Source organism: Nyctibius grandis, chromosome 10, assembly GCF_013368605.1.
Source record: "Nyctibius grandis isolate bNycGra1 chromosome 10, bNycGra1.pri, whole genome shotgun sequence".
Lineage (NCBI taxonomy): Eukaryota > Metazoa > Chordata > Aves > Nyctibiiformes > Nyctibiidae > Nyctibius > Nyctibius grandis.
This window is the reverse complement of record NC_090667.1, coordinates 17,566,950-17,591,133: the sequence shown is the minus strand read 5'-3', so window position 1 is coordinate 17,591,133 and position 24,184 is coordinate 17,566,950. Positions and strand designations below refer to the sequence as shown.

At 66.2% G+C, this 24,184-nt stretch overlaps 5 protein-coding genes across 7 annotated transcripts; all 5 read right to left on the bottom strand.

Moving 5' to 3' along the window:
• Window positions 1-608: 608 nt before the first annotated feature.
• LOC137667842 (hyaluronidase-1-like) lies at window positions 609-2,860 on the bottom strand. 2 transcript variants are annotated; one of them, XM_068408969.1, is made up of 5 exons: window positions 2,738-2,860; window positions 2,437-2,626; window positions 1,367-2,304; window positions 1,158-1,247; window positions 609-1,068 (listed from the first exon to the last, which is right to left on the bottom strand). In XM_068408969.1, exons 3-5 carry the CDS (start codon window positions 2,267-2,269, stop codon window positions 751-753), a joined length of 1,311 nt encoding a protein of 436 aa, XP_068265070.1. In that variant the 5' UTR covers window positions 2,270-2,304; window positions 2,437-2,626; window positions 2,738-2,860; the 3' UTR covers window positions 609-750. The 2 variants fall into 2 exon arrangements, with proteins under 2 accessions (XP_068265070.1, XP_068265068.1); XM_068408967.1 differs by having other exon boundaries at window positions 2,437-2,860.
• Window positions 2,861-3,303: 443 nt separating this feature from the next.
• Window positions 3,304-6,276, bottom strand: LOC137667867 (hyaluronidase-2-like). 2 transcript variants are annotated; one of them, XM_068409020.1, is made up of 4 exons: window positions 6,252-6,276; window positions 4,833-5,785; window positions 4,072-4,161; window positions 3,304-3,909 (listed from the first exon to the last, which is right to left on the bottom strand). In XM_068409020.1, the coding sequence occupies exons 2-4, from the start codon at window positions 5,766-5,768 to the stop codon at window positions 3,511-3,513; spliced, it is 1,425 nt and encodes a 474-aa protein (XP_068265121.1). In that variant the 5' UTR covers window positions 5,769-5,785; window positions 6,252-6,276; the 3' UTR covers window positions 3,304-3,510. The 2 variants fall into 2 exon arrangements, with proteins under 2 accessions (XP_068265121.1, XP_068265120.1); XM_068409019.1 differs by lacking the exon at window positions 6,252-6,276 and adding an exon at window positions 6,029-6,054.
• Window positions 6,277-9,144: 2,868 nt separating this feature from the next.
• TUSC2 (tumor suppressor 2, mitochondrial calcium regulator) lies at window positions 9,145-13,658 on the bottom strand. The gene is given in 4 exon segments (XM_068409493.1): window positions 9,145-11,899; window positions 13,091-13,211; window positions 13,448-13,530; window positions 13,532-13,658. Coding segments are annotated over 4 exon segments (345 nt in total). The 5' UTR covers window positions 13,607-13,658; the 3' UTR covers window positions 9,145-11,833.
• A 300-nt stretch (window positions 13,659-13,958) lies between these two features.
• On the bottom strand, window positions 13,959-18,867 carry RASSF1 (Ras association domain family member 1). Its single transcript, XM_068408742.1, is given in 8 exon segments — window positions 13,959-14,384; window positions 14,494-14,609; window positions 15,108-15,159; window positions 15,161-15,331; window positions 15,333-15,419; window positions 15,498-15,602; window positions 17,972-18,093; window positions 18,618-18,867. Coding segments are annotated over 8 exon segments (1,050 nt in total). The 3' UTR covers window positions 13,959-14,237.
• Window positions 18,868-19,936: 1,069 nt separating this feature from the next.
• ZMYND10 (zinc finger MYND-type containing 10) lies at window positions 19,937-23,650 on the bottom strand. Its single transcript, XM_068409388.1, is given in 10 exon segments — window positions 19,937-20,203; window positions 20,867-20,886; window positions 20,888-20,932; window positions 20,934-20,994; window positions 21,202-21,307; window positions 21,310-21,322; window positions 23,101-23,142; window positions 23,145-23,177; window positions 23,179-23,286; window positions 23,540-23,650. Coding segments are annotated over 10 exon segments (624 nt in total). The 3' UTR covers window positions 19,937-20,118.
• Between the last annotated feature and the right edge of the window lie 534 nt (window positions 23,651-24,184).

Sequence of the window (24,184 nt, the reverse complement as noted above, 5' to 3'; positions counted from 1 at the left end):
CATCACAGGGAGATTGTCCAAATCAGGGCCTAAGATCAGAGAAGGGATTATGTGATTCCCCCAGCCCAACTTGAAAAATCTAGATGAAGACACCAACATCTTCATCCAGGCTGGACCAAGGAAGCAGTGTTTCATCTCATGCCTTCTCCCAGGCGCTTTAAAATAGGCACTGCTGGGTCAGCAGCTGGGTTACAGAAATCGGCACTCTTTCGTATCATTTGAGGGCTGAACTGGTTTGCATCTGGTTATCCAGGAGAAAAAAATGGGGACACTGGTTTCACACCGCAGCCCTCTGCGCCTGGTGAGGGGCTGGGGGGGCCCGCACTCCCACAGCTACAGCCGCACAGACATGTCTTTTCACCCCTATCGCCTCTGCTCTCTGGCCGCTTGCCAACATTCCCCCTTTTCTCATCCTCTCCCCACCTTATCTCCCTTCCTATGTCCTTTCCCATAAAATTTTTCCTCTTTTTTTCTGGCTCCTCTGAGGTGTTACACTCCCAGACTCCCTGGCCCAATGCACAGCCCTTGGCAGCATCACGAGGCACCGTCGGTGTCACTGAGGGACCCTCCTGCCCCAAAACGTGCTGTGGAGGAAGATAAGGAGACACTTGCGAGTACCTACCAGTTTTATTAGCAGCCCCGTGGTCGGATTCCCAGCCCCCCAGTCGGGTTCCCAGCCCCACAGTGAGGGTGCCGGGGCCGGGTGGTGCCACCCTGCCCTCCCCAGTGTCCCCAGCATGGTGGGGGGACTCACGCAGCAAAGCCCTGGGTGTCGCAGCGGGGTCCCTGCCACTTGTCATAGCACTGGCAGCTGAACTCCTTGGCCAGCCGGGAGACATCGCCATCGGGCTCCAGGCTCTGTGCCATCAGCCAGGGCTTGCCGACTTGCAGGTCGATGGCAAAGCGGAAGGGGTCGAGGTGGAGGAAGCCTGCCTTGTTCTGCTGGCGCACACAGCGGCCCCGGCTGGAGCACAGGCTCCGGCTGCACATATCGGCACTGGCCGTCACATTGACGATGTAGTGGCCCAGGGGCCCCTCCACATAGTCCTTCAGCCTCAGGCACATCTCCTGCAATAGCACACAGTGTCACAGCCCTGCGCAGCCAGGGAACAGCGGTTCCCCACGGGTGGTGGCACAGTGCTGCCCGCCGCACTGACCTTGGAGGTGCTGTAGTTGAGGCTGCCCCAGAGGATGATGCCGGCAGCGCCCTGAGCCGCGCTCTCCCCGATGGTGTTCATCAGGTCCTCCTGTACCCGAGAGGAGAGGAGAAGTCAATGGTGCCCAAAGCCCCCACGCCATCCCAGCAGGGCTAAAGCCTCCCCAGCACCAACCCATCAGCCCCAGAGGTGCCCACCGTCCCCATCACCTGGGAGAGGAAGTCAACAGTGCAGTCGAAGGCGATCTGGGAGTAGGGTAGGACGGGAATGCTGTCATTGAGGACGTCGCGCTGGATGGCGAAAGCCTCGGCCACTCGGTGGTGGACGTAAGCGAGCGCCTTGTTGGTGCCGTTGAAGCAGGGGGGCAGGTAGATGCTGGGGTAGAGCGCCCGGCTGCTGTTCCAGAGCCACTGCAGAGCCTCCCTGTTCCTCTGCTGCTCCACCGCTGGGCACGCCCCGGTGTAGGGCAGGCTGTCGAAGTTGTCATTGTAGCAGTTGGGGAAGCCATAGAAACCCCAGTAGCCGTGGGGACGGAGGGTCTCGCCCAGCTGCAGGGTCTGCTCCATGAAGGCGTGGGCGCTCTGCTCAAACTGCTGCTTGGCCGTCTCCTCCACCAGCTCGGGGCGCCACTGCGGGTGCTGCTGCCGCACCAGCTCCTCTGACTTCTGACGGTAGATGTCCATGGAGGCCCAGTTGCGGATCCAGAGTGGGCGCCACTTCTCCCAGTCGATGATGGCCAGCCCGCTGTAGGCAGGGCTGGGCAGGGTGACCTTGATGTCCCAGGTGGCCTGTTGGAGGTGGGCCTGCCTGCTGGCGTTTTGGGGGAGCCCTCCGTTCACTGGCAGCCCCTTGGCTGTGTAGTAAGGGAGAAGCCCCAGCTCATCGCTGTAGAAGAGAGTGACGTTCTGCCCGATGAAGGACTGCTGGTCGTTGGCCAACACATCAAAGACCTCCAGGTTGAGGGTGACATTGTACTTCTTAGCACAGTGCTCAGTGGGGATGTTCCAGATGGTGACAAAGGGGCGGTTGACGAGGATGGGGCCAGGCCCCCTGGCATGGGCCGGGGTGGGCAGGAGGAGCAGGAGGACCCAGCAGCACCACCCCATTGCCATGGTGCTGGCAGGTGCAGGATGGGTCCCAGAGCTGCCTGGGGAGAGCCAAGGTGGGCTGAGACCTGGGCAGACCTCAGTGCTTTTGTCCCCAGCCCAAGCCGTGGCCAGTGTTAACCCACACCCCCAGTCCCCAAGGGGTGCCAGTCACCCAGGGTCACCTCTCCTACCTCCTCACGTGAAGTCCCCGATGTTGCCAGCAGCCGGAGCCCAGCACCGCAGCCCCGGAGGGGGCACGGCAGCGTGCCAGCCCCGGCTAATGACCGGCGGCAGCGGGCCCGGCTGCGGAGGAACGAGCGGAATCCGCACCCAGTGACGGCCGGCGCTGAGCAAAGGCAGAGCAGGGCCGCGGCGGGGACCCTGCGGCAGGGGACAGGAGCCTCGCGAGGGCACCGCTCCGGGACACCCGCGGCGCGGGACAGCAGCACCGCGGCACGGGGGTGTCCCCGGCCCCCGCAGGGCTGTACCCACCGCGGCCGTGGCGTTCAGGACGGCGTCCCCACGCGGCTGTCCCGGTCCCGGGGGGCTCCACGCCCGCAGCCCGGATCCCGCCGTGCCCACGGGCCGCGCTCCGCCGGGCGGGGCCGGGGCCGAGGCTCCGGCGGGGGGCGTGGCCAAGGCCGCGGGGGGCGTGGCCACGCCGGGGAAGCCCGCGGGCAGCCGGGGGCGGAGCCCGGCCGGGGGCGCGGCCTGGGCGGAGTCTGCAGCAGGAGGCGCGGCCAAGGGGCGCCCGGGGGCGGGCCCGCGGCAGCCTCCACGTGGGTGGCCCGGCCGTGGCCGCCTCCTGCGGCCCCCACCCGGCGCGGAGGGGCACCCGTGGCTGCAGCGCCTTCCCCAGCCGCACACCCACCCCCCCGTGCCCGGGAGCAGGGTTACCCGTGCCCCCCCCAGTCAGCCCACACCCCACTCGCACTCCACCCAGCTTTATTCGAGGTAAAGCACTTCGGTGTGGGGGCTGCGCACAGGGGCTCAGCACCACACAGCACCCACTCCCTGCCCCCATGCCCCTCTTGCCCCCATCCCCCTCCTTACAACAGGAGAGGGCCCCCCCCACCCTGCCCTCCATGCCCACCCCACAGCAGGGAGGGCAGAGGGGGGGCAACTGCACAGCTCTCCCCCCAGGGTGAGGGGCAGCCCCCCATAACGAGCTGCCCCCAGGCAGGGTAGGGATATCTTAAATAGGTCCCCTACACCACCACAGAAAGGGGTGCTGAGGGTGGGGGGACTAGCTCAGTCCAGGGGGGTTAGCACCAGCTTGCAAGCAGCAACAGCACCCCAAGTCCCAGCGGTGCCAGGGGGTCAGGGGCATGGCTGCTGGGGCCGGCAGGCACCTTGCAGCTGCTGCCCTGCCAGCCCTGGTAGCAGTGGCAGCGGAAATGGGTCCGTAGGTAGAGGGTGTCAGCAGAGGACAGCTGGCCCTCAGCCCAGAAGAGGGGGCGCTGGGGGTTGTCCCTGTCCCGGCGCCGCAGCTGGAAGCTGGTGGAGTTGAGGTGGAGGAAGACGTCGGCGTTGCCGTCCTGGCGCAGGCAGCGGCCCTGGCCCTGGCACAGCGCTGTGCTGCAGAGCTGCGCCGCTGTTGTGACATTCACAATGTACCGGCCCAGGTCCCCCTCCAGGTAGTCCTTGATGATCTGGCACGAGTCCTGGGGGAAGAGGGACATGAGGGGTGTGTTGGGGTGCCCCACGGAGAAAAGCACCCCAGATGGAGAAGACATCCCAGCCTTGAGCTGCTGGTCCCCCTCTGGAGGCAGGTGACCCCTCACCCATCAGCTACCTCCCCAGGGTCACGCTGACCCCAAACTTACCCGGTTTTTAGCGTGGTCTGCATCGCCCCAGAAGATGGCCCCAGCCGCACCCAGCGCCGCGCTCTCTCCGATGGTGGAGATCAGGTCCGGCTGCGGGGACAGAGCCCAGTTAGTGCCCACAGACCCCACACAGCACCCACACCCCCCAGCACAGTGCACCCCAAAGAGCCTGCTGCGGGGTCAGGGAGGCAAGACCTATCCCTGCTCCAGGCCACAGGGAGAGAGGACTGTCCTAGCTCCTTGGCAACAAGGCTTCCCAACACCGCTCTCCTCCTCAGGGGCTAAGCCAGCACAGCACAGCGGCTGTGGGCTCACATACCCCAGGGTCCTGGCTGCCAGGACCCAGGAGTCCTGCAGCACCTCCCAGGCATTTCCCTGGTGACGGTGACCATTGGTGCCAGTCCTGCTGCCAGACACCTTGCCCATAACGGGGGCCCGTTTGTGGCACCCCATCATCCACCCACAGATCCGTTGAGCTGGGGGTCCCCAGACCGTGACCCCCCTTGTAGGGAGGGAGGCAGGGCCAGGCACCCCTCCTGGTCCCCAGGGTCAGCCCCATGACAAGGGATGCTGCTCCCCACCCCACTCAGGGACAGCCAAACCATGGGGTGCTGGTGACACCATGAGAGCAGCCACCAGCCTCCAGAGCCATCCCACTCTGTGGACCAGGATGGGACATGGGCAGAGGGACCACCTCAGCTGACCCCAGGGCCCAGGTGCCCGGGACTTGGGACGGGGACTTCCCAGTGGCATAGCCCTACCTGGCTGAGCACGTCAAGCTTGCGGACATAGGTGGGCCGGGCGTAGACAAAGATGGGCAGGGAGTAGCCGTCGTGGTGCTGCTGCGAGATGCGCATGGCCTCTATCACCCGTGCCCGCACGAACTTGCGGCTGTTGGGGGTGGACGCCAGGAGGAGGTCGAGGTAGATGGAGGGGTAGAGGGCCATGCTCTCCCTCCAGAGCCATGCCAGCTGGTCATTGCGTGTCTTCTCCACATCTGGGCACTGCCCAGTGTAGCTCTCCTTGTTCTTGCTGTAGTCGTGGTTGTAGCAGTCAGGGAAGAGGTAGTATCCCCAGAGCTGCTTGGGGCGGAAGCTCTTGGCCATGCGCAGGGTGCTCACCATGAACTGCTGGGCGGCTGACTCGAACTCGAACACCGCCTGCTTGTTCACCTCCTCACGGGACCAGGTGGGCTGCCGCTGGTACACCAGCTGCTGAGACGCCTCCCGGTAGATGTCCTTGGGCTTCCAGTTGCGAGCCCAGATGGGCCGCCACTCCTCCCAGTCGATGATGGCCAGCCCCTCCTTGGTGGGCGAGCGGATGTACTTGCTGATGCCGTCCTGGACGCGGGCGAGGTGCTCGGACAGGCTGCTGTTTTGGGGGACGCCGCCGTTGACGGCCACACGCTGGCTGGTGTAGTAGGGGTAGAGCCCCAGGCGCTCCTTGTAGAAGATGGTGAGGTTCTGGCCCACGAAGCCCTCGTTGGGGGAGGCTTGCAGGTCGAAGAGGCTGTAGTCGAGGGGCACCTGGAAGCGGGGCTTGCAGTCCTGGGTGGGCACGTTCCAGGCCACCAAGAAGGGCCGGCGGGTGAGCAGGGGGGCGGCCGACGGCTTCTCGGGGGGCTGCCAGGCCAGGGCCAGCAGGGCCAGCCAGGGCACGGCCACGGCTACCGCCGCCGCCGCGCAGCCCCTGCGCATCCTGCCCGAAGGGGGGCCTGGGGGCAGCGGGGAGAGGGGGGTCAGGAGGGGGGCGAGGGCAGGGGGCGGCTCTGCCCGCGCCCCCGGGGCTGGCTCCCGGGAACCCCGCTCCCAAGCGGCTCCGCCCGCTCCCCCTCGCGCCCGCTCCCCGCCGGTGCCGGCGCGGGGCCGCCTTTGTCCGAGAGCGGCACACAAAGCACCGGGGCGCGGCCCCGCTCCCCGCCCGTCCCGCTCCGCTCCGCTCCCGGCCCGGCTCTCACCGCCGCTCACGCCATCCCCCGCCGCGGGCTCCCACCGGTGCCACCTCCCCCCCGCCGCCCGCTTTAAACCTCCCCGGCGCGCACCACCCGCGGGGGCGCCGTCTCCCCGCCCCGGCCGGTCCCGCCCCGACGGCGGCGCGCCGGGGTGGCGCCGCGGGACATCGCGGGGTCCCGGCGGCGCGGACCGGCGGCGGACCCCCCCTGCCCCCTGCCTCACACACACCGCCGTGGGGCCGTGGCACCGGGCAGGGCTCGTTACCCCCCGCCCCGCAGCGCTTGGTACGGCCCTGGAGGCTCCGCCCCCCCCTCGCGGCGGAAGGGGGCGGGGCCGAGGGGCGCCGGTAGGGGGCGCCGCGGGGCGCGGGGGGCTGCGGGGGGGAGGTTCCCAAAACGGTGGTGACCCTAAGGCGGTGTCCCCAAGACGGTGTCCCCAGGGCGGTAGTGGCCCCAGGACAGTGGTGACCCTAAAATGGTGGTGTCCCCAGGTCGTGGTGTCCCCAGGGTGGTGGTGACTCCAGGGTGATGGTGTCCCCAGGATCATGGTCACTCCAAAATGATGGTGTTCTCAGGATGGTGGTGACCCCAGAACAGTGATGTCCTCACGGCAGTGGTGTCCCCAGAATGGTGGTGATCCCTGGATGGTGGTGTCCCCAGGAGGGTCATGTCCCTGGTAGGTGGTGTCCCCAGAACAGCAGTGTCCTCAGAACAGTGGTGTCCCCAGAGTGGTGGTGTCCCCCAAGATGGTGGTATCCCCAGAACACCGGTGACCCCAGGATGGCGGTGTCCCCAGAACAGTGGTGTCCCCAGGACAGTGGTGTCCCCCAAGATGGTAGTATCCCCAGAACACTGGTGACCCCAGGATGGCGGTGTCCCCAGAACAGTGGTGTCCCCAGGACAGTGGTGTCCCCAGGATGGAGATGTCCATGGTAGGTGGTGTTCCCAGAACAGCAGTGTCCCCAGAGTGGTGGTGTCCCCCAGGATGGTGGTGTCCCCTGGATGGTGCTGTGCAGGGCAGGATGTCCTGTGTGGGGCCTGGGCAGTCGGTGCTGCTGACTCAGCCACAGCCCCACAGGTTTCCTGCCTGGGGGGACAAGGGGGGCTGCAGGCGCAGCAGGGCCAGGGGGGCTTCCTTCCCGGGGCGCCGCTGAGGCTCCGGCAGGTCCCCCAGGCGGGCAGCGGGACAGGCAGGCCTCAGGGACCAGCCGTGTGGCTGTCCCCATCTCCTGCCCGTCCCCTGCCTGCTCTGGCCAGGGCTGGCCCCGGCAGGCTGGGGGCCATCGGGGTGCCCCCGCGGAGGAAGCACCAGGGCCGGAGCGCGAGGGTGTGCCGGGGCCGGCGGGGGAAGGAAGCGGGGCTGAATCTGCGGAAGCGCTCCCCAGCCGCCCACCGGCTCCTCAGGGAGCAGGCGGCTGTGCCGAGCCTGATCTGGCATTGTTCGGTGCCAGCCCCGGTGCCGGCTGCGCCCAGGGCCGCGGGCACCCACAGATGGCTCCGGTTAGGGGCACCCGCTTGGGTGCCAGCTTTCGTGGCGAAGCTCCCACTGTGAGGGTGACAGCAGCACCGGGGACGGGCACGGTGTCCCAGCCTGCCGCTCCGAACCCGGGCTGCACCCCACAGCTCAGCCTGGCCCGCGGGCAACGCCGGGCACCGGCCGGGAGAGGGGCAGGAAGGTCGGCCACCGGCCAGGCATTGGCTGCCAAAACCCTCGAGGGAGATTGCAGAGAGCCAAGAAATCCCAGCGCCGGCGGGTGCTGCCCTTCCCCTCTGGGCAGTAAACAGGCTGCCTCCGCCGGCACCAGAAATGCCTAAAATTTTCCATCCTCCGCGGCCTCGTGCGCTGAAGGTAACCGGCCGCGCCGGCAGCGGGGCGGCCAGAGGGGTCACAGCTGCCGGGAGGGCTGGGAGTCCTCAACACAACGCAGCTTCTCACCGGCGTCCCCCCGGGCGGGGCCCGGCACCGCCTGCCTCCGTTTCTCTCCTCCCTTCCCACGGGGAAGACCCTGGATTTTGGGAGGGGGCAGCCAGACACATCCAGCCTCCCCTCTCCCGTCTCGCCCCGCTGAGCACGAGGTGATGCTGAGCCGTTTGCAGCCAGGCGTGAGAGCGGCGAGAGGCACGGGGCGGCAGAGGTGGCAGCGGCCGGGGCGAGCCGAGCAGGCGACCTGCCCCACGCGGGCAGCCGGGCGGCTGCGAATCCCTCATGGCTGCCGGTCACAGGGCGTTGGGCACGTCCGCTCGTGCGGGGCAGGTCTGGGCAAGGTGCGAGAGGAGCTCGGATGGGGACGGAGCAGCCGCAGGGCCAGGAGGGGAGTCAGCACATGCCTTTGCGCCAGGCCGGGGGCTGCAGGCACGGCCCTGCCCCGCCGGCGGCAGGAGGACTGGGGCAGACCCCACGGCCATGGAGCTGCTCCCGCGGCTGGCGAGGCACAGCCACCGCCTCGTTTAACCTCGCCGAGCTGTAATGCTCCACGCAGCCACCCGGTCCCCCTCGAGGCCACCACAATTTGTCCCTGCTGGGGTCGGGGCCCCTACAGATCACTGGGCAAAAATCCCAGAGCCTCGTCCCCCGCAAGCCGAAGCGCTGGCAGGACACACCGCACTGCTCACTCTCATTACAGCTTTCGTCAGCGGCTCGTTTCCGAGCCGGCTTGCGCGGAGGAAATGATGAGAAGTGTCAGTGGCCACAGGAAAACATTTGCAGGGCGGCCAGGGGCAGGACGTGGGGCACAAAGTGAGATCATGCTCGCCCCATGGACGGACAGCCGGCACCACTCGGGGGACGGGCAGCATCCCGGGACAGGGTCACACCGGGTTCGAGAAAGTCGTCATGCCCTGGTGATTAAGGAGGCACTGATTTGTCAGGGCAGGCGATGAAGGAGCAGAGAGGCAGATCCTCCTGCCCGGGTGCCTTGTTGCATGCCAGGTCCCTCCAGACTTCCCTCCCCAGGCAAGAAGGGCCTGGGCTCCAACCCCATTCAGCTGAACAAGAAACTTATATTTACATACATCGGTGGCAAACACACGGGCATGGCAAAGCCCCCCATCACCTCCCCTCACCCCCAGGCATGGCCGCTCGCCCACCCGCCCTCCCCCGTAAGACAGCTCTGGGACTTGCGGGCTCTACAAATAATTTTATTGAAATTTTTAACAAAAGTGGACAGATGCAGTGGGAGGAAGGACCATAAATAGTGTACGTTTCCCAAACCCATGGGTCCTACCCACACGCTACAGGAGCGGGGAGCCTAGTGTCGGTGAGTACGGTTCGGCTACACATCCACACAGGAAAGCACAACGTCACACAGAAATCATAAAAAAAAAGAAAAAAAAAGAATAGAAAGGAAAAACTTTTCTTTTTTTTGCTTGCTCCAACACCACAGTGGACACAGATACTATTTACAGCGACCTTCACATTTTTAAGACCCCTCCGGGTGCTCCCAAGGCCCTGCTGCCACCGGAGGGCTGGAGGCTGGCGGAGGGGAGGGGGCCGGGGGGGGCTGGGAGCTCTGGGGACCAGCCTGGGAAGAAGTGGGGCAGGACACAGCTTGTTGGCAGCCTGCGGAGGTTCGCTGCCACTCCGGTGACACGGCAGGGTGGGAGAAGGGGTGTTTTTTCTGGGGGAAGCATGCCTGACACCCTGGGGGAAGGGTGGGCAGCCTGTCAGGGAGGACAAAAGCATCCTCGCTAAGCTGGTCTCTCCGTCTCGGCCCCCCTGGGGTTCAGGCCCTGCCTTGTCAGCAGACTCTTGGCCAGCAGCCAGGCGAGGGGCTCCCACTCCCTCCCCACTTCTCCTCCGCCTTCCCCCGCTACCCGAGGTGGGTTCAGTGCAGCTTCCCGCACCCTCGGGCAGCAGCAGGGCAAGGCGGCACAGGCAGCCCTGCCACGGCTTTCTCTCCTCTTCCTGGGGACAGCAGCTCCTGCTCTCCCGTGGAGCCCGAGGGATGCCCTTCCCAGGGAGACCTGGCCAGGGAGAAACTCCAGAGCAGGTGGTGTGAATAAGAAACACTTCAGTGGGGGATTGTTTTAAGACAAGACTCTTTCAAGCAAGCAGAACAAAAGATGTCAAAATAAGTGCCCAGCATCACAGTGTAGATGAGCTCCCCGCCGGAGCCCTGCCCTCCCGCTTCGCCCTCCGTGCTTCACCCTCTGTGCTGGCTCCTGTCGATGGGAACAGAGGGTGGGGGGACGCGGAGGGAAGAGGTGGTGACAGGAAAACGGCAACAGTCACGCCGCTGTTATCTCCCCGAAGCCGGGAATGTGGCCCCACGCCCGGGCGGCTCTCGGTGGGTGCAGGGATAGATACATCCAACGTAGACGCCGACAGGGCTGGCAGCCAAGCGCCAGCGGCTTAAATTAAAAATCGAGGTAGCGAACGTCTGAAGTGCTTAGAAAGTAAATAAGTTCTGGAACGAAAGAGGAGGAAGGCCGAGGCAGCTGCGCCGGGAGCAGGCTCTGACCCGGTTTAAAGCTGTGCCCGCTGCCCCACAGCTGGTCCTCCTCCGCCCACCCGGCCCGGGGGCAGCCGAGCTGGGAGGCAGCGGCGCCCGGTGCTGGCGAGGGGTGGTACGACTCAGGCCTGTCCCCGGCCCTACAGCGGCTGGCTCGGCGCCCCGGGGCCCGCACGCAGGGGTGAGAGGTTTTTCGGTGCTGCCAAGGCGACCCCGACCCTCTCAAGTGGGAGGAAAGAGGAGAAAGGAGCAGGACCTTCCAAGACGGAACAGAAAGCCTCCCTTTAAAGTGCATCACGTTTCTCATCCTGCTGCCAGCTGGGACAAGGGAGGAACCGCAGTTCACATCGCCAGGGAGATTTCCAAGCCGGGGCAGACACACCGATTGATTGTTTTCAGCGGTTGGGGAGGGAAGAAATTATTTCCTTCCTGCTCAGCTCTGTCAAGGCCCACCCCACCGGGAGGTACGTTCAAGATGGGAGTGGGGGGGTGAGGACATCACCAGGAGAGGCCTTGCCTAGCAGCCCGGCCCCGCAGCGGGCGAGGGACAGCACTTGGCAGGAGCCAGCTTGCTAACAGGGGAGGCAAGTCCGCTGCAGAGCTGGGACCTCGCTGCCACCAGCAGTGGCCACGTACCACAGAGATCTCCTGCGGGCAGAGGGACTGCGGGCAGCAGCGGAGCCAACCTGCCCAGAGCCGGCATAAGCAGGGAAATGTACAGGGGGAAGAGACCGAGGTCCAAGATAGCGGCATCTGATCTCCGTCCCCTTCCCAAGAGGGGTGCAGCAGCCAGCCGAATGTGCTTTGAGACTGGCCCCCTGCTCAGCCTTCATCCTCCATCGACAGACCCAGCCGGGGGAGCATCTCACAACACCCGTGTCAAGCGACATGCCACAACACTGGCCATCCGACCACCGGGCCCGAGGGATCTCGGGGCCCCAGGCAGCGCTTTCCCTTGCCCTGGCTCTCCCTGGGCCACATACCTGAGAAGCAGGGGACTTTGTCTGGTGAGAAGTGCAGGCTCGCTCTCCCTTTAACAGCTCACACACAGCAGCTCGTTTGCAGTTCCAGTTACCCATCAAACGTCGGCTAGAGGCTACAAAAGGTATTTTAGTCTTCTGACTCAAGCGAGGATGTTTTTAAGCAGTTGTTGCACAAGGTCGCCCATCTCCTGCGAGGAGCGGTAGCCAAGCCCAGCCAGGCCTGCTCCGTCCCACCTCACCTCCGGGCGAGGGGAGAGCCGCTGTCCCTGCCACACACCCAGAGTCCTCCTGGGGTGGGAACACGACGCAGCCTCTCCTGGTGAGGCTGGGGGCGGTGGGGCAGGGCCTCCCACCTGCGGGCAGCAACGTCTAGCAACTCACACCTCGCAGATGATCACCGGGAAATCCACGTGAATGCGAGGGTGCTCTAGTTTCACTATGCCCTGAAAGAAGAGTCAGCGGTGAGCAGAGAGGACCACCAAACAACAGCCCCAAGCCCTGCGAGTCACCTCATACAAACAGAGGACACCGTGCCCTCGAGGAACACATAAAGCTGCTGTGACACCAGGTACGCCTGAACAGCAGCACACAAAGCAAAAGCACTTTGCCCTTCGAACTTATCCCTGGAGAGCAGAAAGGCGCGGCTGGCTGCCACACACGGCGGGTCCCAAGCTCAGCAGGGCGAGAGAGGAGGGAGCTGCTCTGCCAGGCACTGCCCGTGCAGCAGCTGGTGCGTGACTGGCAGATATTGGCTGTCTGGGCTTTTCATCCGGCACCTTTCATTCACGGGATTTAGAAGAATGAAAAGAGCTCTCTGAGAGAAAGCAGCCAGGGCAGCTGGCGCACAAGAAAAGCAGCTTTCTATGCAGAGGGGAGGCTGCTGAATGCACGCTCCCTCCACGCCAGCCACAGGCGCCTTTCCCATGCTCCGTCCAAGCCTTCTCCTGTTACAGCACTGGGAGGACCCGCTGGCAGGTGGGGGGCTGGGCTGGCAGGGGGAGCGGGGGCTCAGGGCCTGCTCTCTCTGGCTCAGCCGTGCTTTCCAACCGGGTGAGTTTCAACCCACATCAACGAGGAGTTGGCTCACGCAGCCCAAGCCTGCCTCTGCGAGAATGCCAGCCCGGCGAGCGGCACTGAATCCTTCCCCTCCGCAGTGCCTATGCAGCGCTCAGAGGGGTCCCATCCCACCGGTGGGCTGCTCACCTCTCGGAGCACACCAACGGCTCGCCCCAGGTGCTCTCTAGAACCATGCCTTTCCGCTTTCTTAGGAAAAACTCCTGCAGGATTTCTCTCCAGCCCTAGTTTGATCCTCCCTTTTCTCCATTTATGCCCCCAGAAGCTTCCCTACATTCAGGCTATCCTCCTCCTGCACCGAGACCCTCAATCGGTGTCCCAGCCCCTGCCTGGCTTCACCCCAGTTGCTTATTTTAAGAGATGACTAAATCCTGAGCATCGCTGAGGGGCAAAACACATTGCTGTCAACACCACTGTTAGTGTGGAACGTGCACAGGTCCTTCCGGGCAAGATGTGCTGAGGGAGAAGGCCCATGCGCAGGAGCTCCTGCAAAACTGAGACTTCAGCTGTCACCGTGACACTCTGGCACCCCCTTTTCCTCACCCTCCTCCACACGCTACCTGAGGTATCAGGTTCTTGTGGATCCTCTTCAGCTTGGCGCGCTTCCTCCCGTTCTTGGTAACGATTGTCTCCTCGTAGAACTCGTGAGCAAGATCCCCATCCTCATCGTAATACATGGAGCTGCCAGGAGGAGAGGGAGGCGGTAGGTAAGAGCCTGCCGACAGCTGCCGGCTCCTCGGGCCCCGAGCAGGGCAGGGAGCCGGGGCAGGCCGGCACCACCGGCCCGGTGAGGGCTGCGGGACCGCCCTCCCGGGCCCCGCGGAAGGCCAGGGCCCGTCCCCCCCTCCATGCCGGGCAGGCCTGCACCGGCCCAGCGCCGGAGCCCCCCTTCCCCCCGCTCCCCCCCGGCCTCTCACCCGCGGCGTGTGAAGACGAAGGGGGTGGCGGCGCGCGCGGCCCGCGCCCGGGCCAAGGCCAGGGCCTGCTGCCCGCCGGGGGCCCTCGGCGCCGCCGCCGCCCGCCGCCGGGGAGGCGAAGGGCCACAGCCCCCGCGACTTGGAGCTGCTGGCGCCCATAGCGGCGGCGGCGGGGGCGGCGGGATCGGGGCGGGGGGGGGAAGCGGCCCGGAGCCGCCCGGCGCCGCTGACCGAGCGCCTCCCTGCGTGCGCCGCCGCCGCGCTGCGACACTTCCGGCGCCCGCAGTGCCCCCCCCACGTGACCCGGGAGGGAGGAGGTGCCCGCGTCACGTGAGAGCGGCGGGGGGCGCGTCCTTCTCCCCGCCCCGGCGCCGGCGGGGAGCCCGGGGTCTGCGGGTTCGAGTCCCGCGGCCACCCCGCACCACGTGCGGGCACCCCCGTCCCAACGGCACCGCGGGGTCGTGTGCCCTCCCGCCCCGGCCCCCGCCAAGGACACGCCACAGGCCAGGCCTCGTCACCCAGATGCCTTTATTGGTGCTCGACGCCCTGCTTTCCCCCCAGGGACACCCAGTCCCCCGGGGACACACACACTCGCCTGGGGACACCCACTCCTCCGGGCACACCCACACCCCCTGGGGGACACCCCCACTCCTTGGGCCAGCCCCATGGGGGCTGCGATGGCCCAGTGGGTCCCGGGGTTCCCCTCACCACCCCCTGTCCCCGGTGCCCCCACCCGCCGGCGGGCGAGGGTCCTGGCTCGCTGGCTGGCCATGGTGCACGGGTGGTACGGTCACCCTGGCGTGTGCGTGGCCAGTGCCTCCAGCATCTTCTGGCGGCAGCAGGCGTAGCGGTGCCGCAGCTGGCGCACGTGCTCCTCCTCCTCCCGCTGCAGGATGCGCAGGAAGTTGTGCAGCTCCGGCAGCGTGAAGGCGTCCCACTGTGGGCACACGGGCTGCCATCGCAACGGGGACATGGTGTGTCCCCTCCACAGCCACGTCCCCCAGAAGGGGTGCGGGTGCCGGTCCCCTCCCCATCCCCGCACTCACGTTCACCTCCCCGGTCTCATTCTCCTTCAGGACGAAGCTGAGCACCTTCTCACTGGGGCCGGCCAGCAGCCGCAGCCGCAGGGGCTGCTCCTCGTTGGCCAGCTTCCGCAGGTACACTGCAACGGTGGCCATGTGTCACAGGGGAGACACCGCCACAGGGACATCACCACCATGGGGACACTGCCACTATGGGGACATCACTGCCACAGGGGACACTGCTGCTACAGGGATGCTGCTACCATGAGGATGCTGCCACTATGGGGACATCACCACCACGGGGGACCCCACTGCTATGGGGGACACTGCTGCCATAGGGAACATGCCCATGGTGACAGGAGACACTGCCACCAAAGGGGATACCACTGCCACAGGGATGCTGCCACTATGGAGATGCTACTGCCATGGCGTTGCTGCTGCCATGGGGACATCACCATGGGGGACATCATTGCCATGGGGGACAGCCACACAGCCACTGGGACATTGCCACCAAGGAAGATACCACTGCAACAGGGAGGACACCACCGCCATGGGGGACACCACCACCACGGGGCTGCTGTCACCCCAGGGAAGCTGCCACCGTGGGGACACGGCCACCACTACGGGGACAGGGCCACCCCGGGGCACTACCCTTTGCTCATCCTTCTCGGACCTCTCGAAGAGGGCGAACCTTGCGGGGGTTGTCGATGACGGTGAACTTGCGGAGGAGGGCGTCGATGACCTCGCTGGCGCGGGTGTGTGAGAGGATGTGCAGGTGCTTGACGGTCCCCTTGGGCAGGTAGAAGGACGTGCGGCGCTTCACCCCCTGGGCGCGTGGCCCCGGCCGCCCCGCCTGCAGGGAGGGGGACCCGCTTGGTGGCCGGCACCGAGACGGGGCGCACCAGCTTCAGCTGCACCTTGATGAAGCCGGTGTAGGAGCCGTCCTTGTTCTGGGAGACATCAGAGGGGCGTGAGCAGGGCCAGGGCAGGGCGCCGTGACCCCCCCCAGCCCCGCGCCGGCCCCGTACCAAGCTCATGAAGAGGTTGCTGTTGATCTGGCTGTTGTACTCCTTGATCCGCTGCTCCACCTGCGCCTGGTCCAGCTCTGCCTTCTCCCACTCGCTGGGCTCATCCTGCGCGACAGCGGCCAGGCTGAGCGGCACCGTGGCCGGGGGGGACCCGCCGCCCATCCCGGCATCTCGCCGCCCCCCAGCCCGCCCCAAAACACCGGCTGACACACGCGTGGGTGGTTGCACGGGGTTGCATCAGCCCAGCTGGCGCTGAGCTGGGCTGTGCCGGGGAAGCACGGCTGAGCTCACCGCGGCCCCCGGGGGGACACCAGCACCGGCCACCCCCCGCCAGCCCTGTCCCCTCCCCAGGGCCAAAGGGACATGTGAACCTGCTGTGAGGACATGTTGGGGCCAGGCGTCCCATTCCCGGCACCCCCAGATCAGAGAGGCGTCCCCGAGGCAGAGCGCCGGCAGCCGCCAGCCCGGCACCGGGGCAGCAGGGCAGGCTGGGTGCCTGCGGGAACGCCCCGAGATTTTGGGGCAGGAGGGCTGGGCTGGGGGTGCAGCCCGCCCGTGCCGCCAGCACCCCACTTCAAAGCGCTGGCCCCCACACTGGGGGGGACCTGGGTGTCCCGGTTCGGCGTCCCTGCCACCGGCACCCACTAATGAGTATTTACACGGGGCTGCGGGGCCGCCGCGCAGAGCTGCACGTGTCCCCACAGCGTTGTGGGGCTGGGGAGCACCCAGGGCTCACGGCCCCGACGGCCACCCCACGGCATGCAGGCACTGCCGGACCCTGCCGGACCCTGCTGGGGTTCCCGCGGGATGGGGACAGCTGTGAGGCTGCCCCAGGGGGGGCTCACCCCCAAGCACTGCCCTTCACCCCCTCCGGGAGCAGCTGCAGCCCCGGGGGGACCCATGGGGTGGCCATGCCTGGCAGCAAGCCCTGCTCACCCCACTGTGCCTCACTCACCCCACAGCACCATGTCCAACTGGACAGGGCCACCCTGCCCCACAGTGCGGCCACGCTTGGCCCCACACTTGCTCCATAGCAAGGCCATGCTCACCCCACGCTCACCCCACAGCAGGGCCATGCTCAGCCCCACAGCAGGGCCATGCCCATCCCCAAGCCAGGGCCGCCCGCACCCCATGTTCTCCCCATGGCGGGGCACCAAGCCCCCCCTCGCCTGCCCCCCGCCCCCCCCCAGCCCCCGCGGAGTGCGCTCCCCCTGGATGACGTCACCCCGACCCCGTGACGTCACGGCCGGCGGCCCGAGAAACCGGACCTGGCGGCGGCGCGGGCGGCGGCCGAGGGAGGTGCGGGCGGTGTAGAAGAGCTCGGGCTCGGAGTCGGAGTCCTCCTGGCTGCAGTAGCCGCTGCTGGCCGTGCTGCCCCCCGTGCCCCCCGCGCCGCCCCGGCCGCAGCGCCAGCGCCGCCGCCCCGCAGCTGCCGGCCCCGCCGCCCCCCGCCTCGGCCAGCGGCACGGGCACGGACACGGCTGGCGGCGGCGGCGGGCCACGGCCCGGCCCGCCCGCCCCGCGGCCCCCGCGGGCACACGGGCACGCCCGGCCCCGCGCCAGCCCGGCCGGGCCCCGGGCTGAGGCCCGGCTCCCTCCGCTTCCGGTCCCTATCCCGGCTCGGCTCGGCACAGTCCCGCTCCTTGTCCCGGCCCGGCCTCAGCCCGCTCCTGGCCCCCGGCCCGGCTCCGCTCCCTCTCGGTCCCTATCCTGGCTCGGCTCAGCACAGTCCGGTCCTTGTCCCGGCTCAGCTCCACCCGGTCCCCTATCGCTGTCCCGCCTCGGCTCAGCCCGGTCCCTATCGCGGTCCCGGCTCGGCTCAGCCCGGTCCCTATCGCGGTGCGGTCCCGGCTCGCCTCAGCCCGGTCCCGGCCCAGCCCGGTGCCTGTCGCGGTCCCTGTCCCTCTCCCGGCTCAGCGCGGTCCCGGCCCGGCCCCGCCCCGGCCGTGGGGCTGACGCGGGCCGGGGGCGGCGCGGCGGGCCCCGCTTCCGGCGGTGATTTCACCCGCGCTCGGACCCGCCCGCCCGGACTCGCCTGTGCCCCGGCCCGGCCCGGCCCGGCAAGCACGGCACGGCCTGGGCACAGTGCGGGGCAGCACAGCATGGGCACGGTCCGGCACAGCACGGCTCGGTACAACACAGCAGAGCACAGCACGGCTCAGGACAGCCTGGCATGGCACAGCCTGGCATGGCACAGCACCACCCAGCCCAGCCCAACACAGCACAGCCCAGCCCAGCATGGCATGGCTCAGCACAGCCTGGCATGGCATAGCCTTGCACGGCACAGCCCAGCATAGCACACCACAGCCTAGCATGGCTCAGCACAGCCCGGCATGGCACAGCTTGGCACAGCATGGCCCGGTACAGCCTGCCTCACACAGCACAGCATGGCACAACCCGGCGTGGCCACCCCTAGCCCCCTGGTTGGCCACCCCCAGCCCGCGCCCTCCCCGCAGACACAGGCCAGGCCCTACCACGTTGGTGTCCTTCTCCAGCGCCTGCTCGGTGCCATCGTCCTCGTCGCCAGCGCCCGGGGGGCCGCTGCAGTCCAGCCGCACCAGGGCCCGGCACCGGTAGTGGCAGGTGAAGCTGCAGTCTGGGGACAGGGACAGGACCAGTGTCACCACCATGGCCCTGGGTGTCAGGGTCAGCAACAGTGCTGGGGAGGGTACTTGTGCCCAGTGGGGCAGGGGCTGGTGTGTGGTGCCAGTACCGGTGCCGGCTGCCTGCCCACGCTGTGCCGGGGCCCAGGGGGCAGCACCCACGTGGGACATGGTGCTGTGCCACGGTGCTATGCCACGCTGCCGGCCGGTACCGTGGTGCCCGGGCTCCTGGGCTCGTGCGGGTGCCTGATGGCTGGGATGCCCAGTGGCCAGTACTGGGATGCCCAGTGCCTGGTGCTGGGATGTCTGTGCCCAGTGAAGGTGCCCAGTAACTGGGATGGACGGTACCTGGTGGGGGGTGCCTTGTACCAGGACACCCACTGTGTGTGTGCCCGGTACCGGGATGCCGGGTGCCCGGTGGCGGGATGCCCGGTGCCCGGTGGGGTGCCCGGTGGCGGGGGTTCCCGGTGATGCCCGGCGGGGGTGGCGGGAGCCCGGGGCGCGGCGCGGTACTCACGGCGGCACTGGAGGCTCTTCCTGCCGCCGCCCCAGACGAAATCCCCGCAGAGATCGCACCAGGTGTGGAGCCCGCGGCGCCGCGGCTCGAAACGGTGCCCGGCGCCCGGTACCGCCGTCAGCCGCGGGTCGGGGTGCGCCCCGGGGCCGGGCCGGCGGGCCGGGCTGATGCGCAAGGCGTTGGTCCGCTCCAGGCGGCCCCGGCCCGGCCGCGGCTCCGGCTGCAGCTCCCGCAGCTCGATGAGCTCCATGGCCCGGCGGCCGCGGGCGCTGCGCGGTGGCGGGGCGGGGGCCGGCACCGGGGAGGGGGTCGGGGCGGGGACCGGGGGGGCCGCCCGCCCGAGCACCGCGGAGGAAACTGAGGCAGGAGCGGGGTAGGGGAGAGCCGCGGGGTCCCGGCCGCCGGCCCCGGTCCCGGCAAACCCGGCGGGGCGGGCTGGGGGCGGGGATGAGGCTCCCGGAGCCGCCGCCGGGGGAGCCGCTCCAGCAGCCCCGCTCTCTCTGCCACATCTCCAAGCCTCACTCCGTGCCTCAGTTTCCCAGCGGGGATGGGGGCTGAGGAACCTCTGGCAGCGGGCGCGAAGCAGCCAAAGCCCCCCACGAGAGCCTCCACACAGTCCTGCCGCAGCCCCGGCCGAGCAGCCCAGGCTCGGGGCCTCTCCCCAAGCCCCGGCTGCTCGGCCAGGGCTGCAGCCGGACCAGGATGGTTTCCTGCCCACTGTCGTGGCTCCCGCAGCAGTGGTGCTGGTGCAAAGCCTGTTTTGGGGTGTACGTGGGGGTCTCAGACACCCCCTCAGTACAGGAGACGCACGGCGATGGCAGCACCCTTAACCTTTCCCAGCCATGCTCAGCCCAACGCTCCAACCCTTTGTCAGCAGCTGCTGGTGCGGAGAGGTGGGGACCAGTAAACCCTGCAGAGAGATGCTGGTGGGCAGGGGCACCATAAGGGGGGTGTGAGAATTGTTCCTGCAAGACAGCAGATGACGAACACCCGAGAAACTCATGTGCAAGGTGCTTGTGCTAACCACATCCTCTGCCTCCCCCCGCCCCTCTAACGATGGCGGCCAAAAGATAAGAGGGAACGCGGAGGCCTTCGTGTCCCCTTCCCTCCTCTGGCTCACGTGCCTCGGCTGCAGAGGGCTTGGCTCTTCTGGTAACCACAAGGGCATTGGCTCTTTTTTTTGGATTCTCTGGGATTTCAGTTGTTGCAGAGGGGAAAAATGGCCACACACCCCTCTCCCTGGGTGCGAGGGAGGGGAGGAAGCGGTTTAGCATCTTCAGCTAGGAGAACAAAAGCAGGAGCCGAGCAGCAGTGGGGTGCATGAAGATGTTTATTGGAGAAAGCTGCGGGGCAGGGAGGTGGGAGAGGAAAAGCCAAGCCCAGACAGCACTGCCTGGGCTGGGAGCAGGCAGAAGGGGCCTTTGCTGGCCTCTCCTCTGCGGTCACGAGGCTGCACACAGGGGGAACCTCGCTGCGGGGCAGATGCCAGTCACTGCTCCTCTTACAGGTCATCCACTCCCCGCGGCGCCCCGGCCATCAGGTTGCAGGCAGCCTTGTGCTTCTGCCAGTGCTGGACCTGGCAGGCCCTGCGGAGGGCACGGCTGCGCTCAGGGGCAAAGCGGGGTGCCCGCAGCTGGAGCAGGGACGCAGTGGGGCCACGTCCATCCCCGGGAGCGAAGCAGTGACAAGGACAAACCCCAGCACCGTGCCTCCTCCAGGTGCTGGGGAGGGATTTGGCATGGCTGAGCATTAGTCCAACAGGGAAATGGATGTGGCCCCCCAGGTCTGGGGGCTAAGAAGGTTTAAAGACATGACTATAACCAGACCTTGCCAGATGGTTTAGCACCAAAGAAGATTTAATTTACTGCCACCATCCCAGCTGCCGCATCCCAGCCTGTCACCTTGCACCCACAGGCCCTTTTCTCCCCTCTCCTGCCTCACCAAGGTGCAGGGGAAGGAGACAGTGTCACCACGGGAAATCCAGCCCATCGCTGGCAAACACAACACTCGCCAGCATCTCCTCCACCGGCGTCCTGGCACATCAGCCCCGCCATGAGATTGGGAGAGGTACATGCAAACGGAGAGCCAGTCGGTGCTGGGCAGTGGTGGGAGCCCTGCCTTTCCTTGGCCCCTTTTACAGCATCCTCCGGTGAGGCCTGTGGTGCTCTGGGGAGCAGGGGGCACTGGGGGCTGCGGGGGGACACCGGGGGCTGCAGGGGGGGCACCGGGGGGCTGCAGGGATCCCTTACCGTGTGCAGTACCACTCGTTTGCGGCAGCGAGAGCACCGCTTGGCCGCCTCCACACCACCACACCCTGCATCGGGGCTTGTCGGGGGCGAGAGCCTCCATCATGTCCAGGCTGTAGGTCTGTGCCCACCTGTGGCGGGCAGAAATGGGGTGAGGCTGCTCAGGTGGGGGAACTGCCGACAAGCAGCGAGCTGTCCCCACTGACCCTGCCACTGAGGGGCCATCCCCAGCCAGTACCACAGACCCCCTCTCCGTCCTCCCAGTGCTGAGCTCCAGCCCTGCTAATGGGGATACTGGCTCCACTGGGCATCCTGTGTGTGTGTGCCAGGGCTTTTACATGTGTGCCTGGAGCTTCAGCTCCTCCTCGGTGGGGCTGAAGACGTGCTTCACCTGGTGCTTGGCGATGGCCTCCCACTTCCGTGCGTTTTTCTTGAGGATGTGGTCCAGACGACGGGAACCTGGCGGGGAGAAGCAGAGTGGGAGGAAGGGGGCGCGTGCAGCCAGACTGAGCACGCTGTGGTACAGAGGCGTTCGGGGGACGGGGGGGGTGCAGCCAGCCCTGGGCACGAGGAGCGTGTCCCTCCCCGGGAGGGCGAGTGGAGGCAGCACAGGCAGAGGTAAGGCGCAGGGAGTGTGGTTTTGGGTACGCGGAGGGGATGGATCCACCTGCCAATGAGCGCTCAGGTGAAACAAGGCAAAACCTTCGGGGTCCGGTGGGGAGCCCGGGCTCCCAAACAGAAAGCCCTGGGACCTCAGTGCCCCGCGCGCTGGCAGTGCCGTGAACCCTGTGCTCTGGAGCCGTTTGCCTGAGCAGATTTTTCCACTCGTCACTTCCCCGAAGATGAACACCCGGGGAAGGGCTGGCCGGTGCGAAAGGGAAAGCGCCAGCCAAGAGCAGCGCGGGGAGTTCAGGCTCTGGAGAGGACGATGCTGCTTCAAACAGCGCTGCCTTCTCCAGCAGAGTAAAAATAGCCAGGCCTGGAAGGGGAGGAGGCTGCTCTGGGAGCAGCCGAATGGAAAAAGGCCTTTTCTCAGCTTGGCTCGGCGACAGGGAGTGAGTTCACCGCTTTCTGGGCAGAGCGGGGAGCCCATGTGCGTGCTTCCAGCCAGCTCCCCATGCCCACCCGCCGGGCTCAGCCCCAGCCCTTGGCGGAGGCAGGAGCAGCACCGGCACAAAAGCAGAGCTACGGAGGAAGGGCAGCAAGCGTGGATGAGGGCTGGAAAAGGTCACCAGCGTGGGCAGCTGCCTGTCCCTGCCCCACCGACAGACACACTGGCAGACGAGGCACGCGAAGTGAATCCGTAACCACCTCCACCCTGCTGCTATCCCCATCCCAGCCGCTCGGCTGTGGGTCTTCAGCCTTCCCCAGCCCCAGGCACGGGCCATGCCTCTGCCTCAGCTGCAGGCCAGCGCCAGCCAGGGCACACCACCCTCCTCCCGGGCTATGCAGCCTGCCGCGCTGGCACAGCCTGCTCCCCCTCCACACAGCCCATGTGGCCACTGCCCGACCAACCCATCTGCTCCTGGAAGCGGCGTGGGGCCTCCCTGCAGCTCCAGCACTTGGGAAGAGCCTCTGCTCTCCCAGCTCTTCCCAGCTGCCTCTTTGCAGATCTGCCCACACACAGTTTCTCCCCCCAGTTCACAAGAAAGCAGCAGAAACACTTTTCTCCAGTGGTTACCGACTGCACAGATTAGAAACCCTGAGGACCCCAGCTGTTTGAAGACCTGCAGGGCCCATCTCCAGAGCCCCAGACATCAGCCAGCACCAGTTTGGACTCCGGCCTCTGCCACCAGACCTTGGCGTCCCTCCATACGCAGTGTGCCAAGCAGCCCCAGGGCTGTAAAGAGGACACTTCACTGGGGAGTCCAGAATTCAGCAAGAAAACACTAATAAATGTTAAATAAAGAGTTAATTGTCCAAAACAAGCCAGGGGTTGTCTCTGCCCCATGCAGCCACCACCCCAGGGACTCAATGCAGTCCAGAGAGCTGTTTACAGCCCAGCACTGATGCCTTTAGATGTGACTACTTTGGCCACTGCTGTAGCAGGACAAGGCTCTCACGTCACCCACAGACAACTTTGCTGGCAATAAGGGTGTAACTGTGAAATGGGTCCTTGGCTGCTTTACCAGGGCACCACCTCTCCAGAGCTCAGCTTGGTGGGAGGAAAAGGGGGTATGGGAGCTATCAGGCTCAAGCAGAGGGGCTGGAGAGGTAGAGGAAGAGCCACAGGATACCTGCTCCAGGACGAGATCCTTTTTGGGAGGAGCTGGGCTCTGTCACCAGCGAGGTGGCTCAGAAATCTCTGCATCTCCAACCAGGTTGGGCAGCTGGTCAATGAGGATGTCCGTCAGGAACGCACGGGAGCTGCGGCCATAGAGGGGAAGAGAGAACAGAGAAAGATCAAGACAAGGGAGCCAGAGCTGGGGAAGCAGCACAGCAAGAGCAAGGGATCGGTGGGGCACTGGCAGAGTGACCCATGGGGGTCCCACGAGGTGCACTGGGCAAACACAAGCTTTGCTGCTGCTGGCACAGTGACAGACCCCCACTGCTCTCCCACCACTGGCTGCTAGGAGCCCACAGCAAGGATGGGGAGAGATGCCTGGAGGTGCCCAGTGCTGGTGAGGTCCTACTCCGTGCTGTGGGGCCCGCGGCCTTTGAGGCGTAGGGTCCTACCTTGAGGAGCTGGCTCTTGTTGAAGCCATCGAAGTGGTATTTGCGCTGGCATTCGGGGCTGAGCAGGAGGTTGAGGAGGGCAAGCCACACCTGCCCATCGAGTTTGGTCATCTTTCACCTGGTCTTCAGGGGGCACCACGTGCCACATGCCATTCTCAAACTTCTTGAGCTTGCCTAAGGGACAGAAAAACATGGAGCTCCAGGGAGAGACAGCGCTGCCCGAGGGAAGACAGCTCAGCGGTGGGGATGCTGGCCTACGCTCACTGCCATCACAGAGGCAAGCCCCTCCGCTTCTTGCCTGCCTCATTTTCCCCACCCCTTGGCTCAGCATAGCAGCCTTCTTGGTACCGAGACAGTATATTAATACAAAAAGCATAAAGAACGTGTATTAAAACAACAGCGCTGTGGCAGGAACCGAAAGATCCCCGAGATATCGCCCTTTGTGCTTAGCCAGGAGGATGGGGGAGCCCCTGCTGCAGCAACAGAGTGGCTGGAGAGGCATGTTTTGGGTACCAGCATGGCCAATGGCCGCTGTTCTGGAGGTTCTTCTGTCAGTGAAAGCCAGAAGTAGCATGAATATAACAGAAGTGACAAAACAAGCTCCAGAAGCTACTGTGCTGCTCTGGGGGACGGAGGAGGATGTAA

Excerpts from the sequence above, each read along its gene's own strand:
- LOC137667842 (XM_068408967.1), bottom strand. The coding sequence starts at position 2,269 with ATGGCAATGGGGTGGTGCTGCTGGGTCCTCCTGCTCCTCCTGCCCACC. Across the intron at positions 1,248-1,366 it reads CTGTTGACTTCCTCTCCCAG|GAGGACCTGATGAACACCAT; the intron begins GTGATGGGGACG and ends TCTCGGGTACAG. Across the intron at positions 1,069-1,157 it reads TCAACTACAGCACCTCCAAG|GAGATGTGCCTGAGGCTGAA; the intron begins GTCAGTGCGGCG and ends GTGCTATTGCAG.
- LOC137667867 (XM_068409020.1), bottom strand. The coding sequence starts at position 5,768 with ATGCGCAGGGGCTGCGCGGCGGCGGCGGTAGCCGTGGCCGTGCCCTGG. Across the intron at positions 4,162-4,832 it reads AGCTTGACGTGCTCAGCCAG|CCGGACCTGATCTCCACCAT; the intron begins GTAGGGCTATGC and ends CTGTCCCCGCAG. Across the intron at positions 3,910-4,071 it reads CAGACCACGCTAAAAACCGG|GACTCGTGCCAGATCATCAA; the intron begins GTAAGTTTGGGG and ends CTCTTCCCCCAG.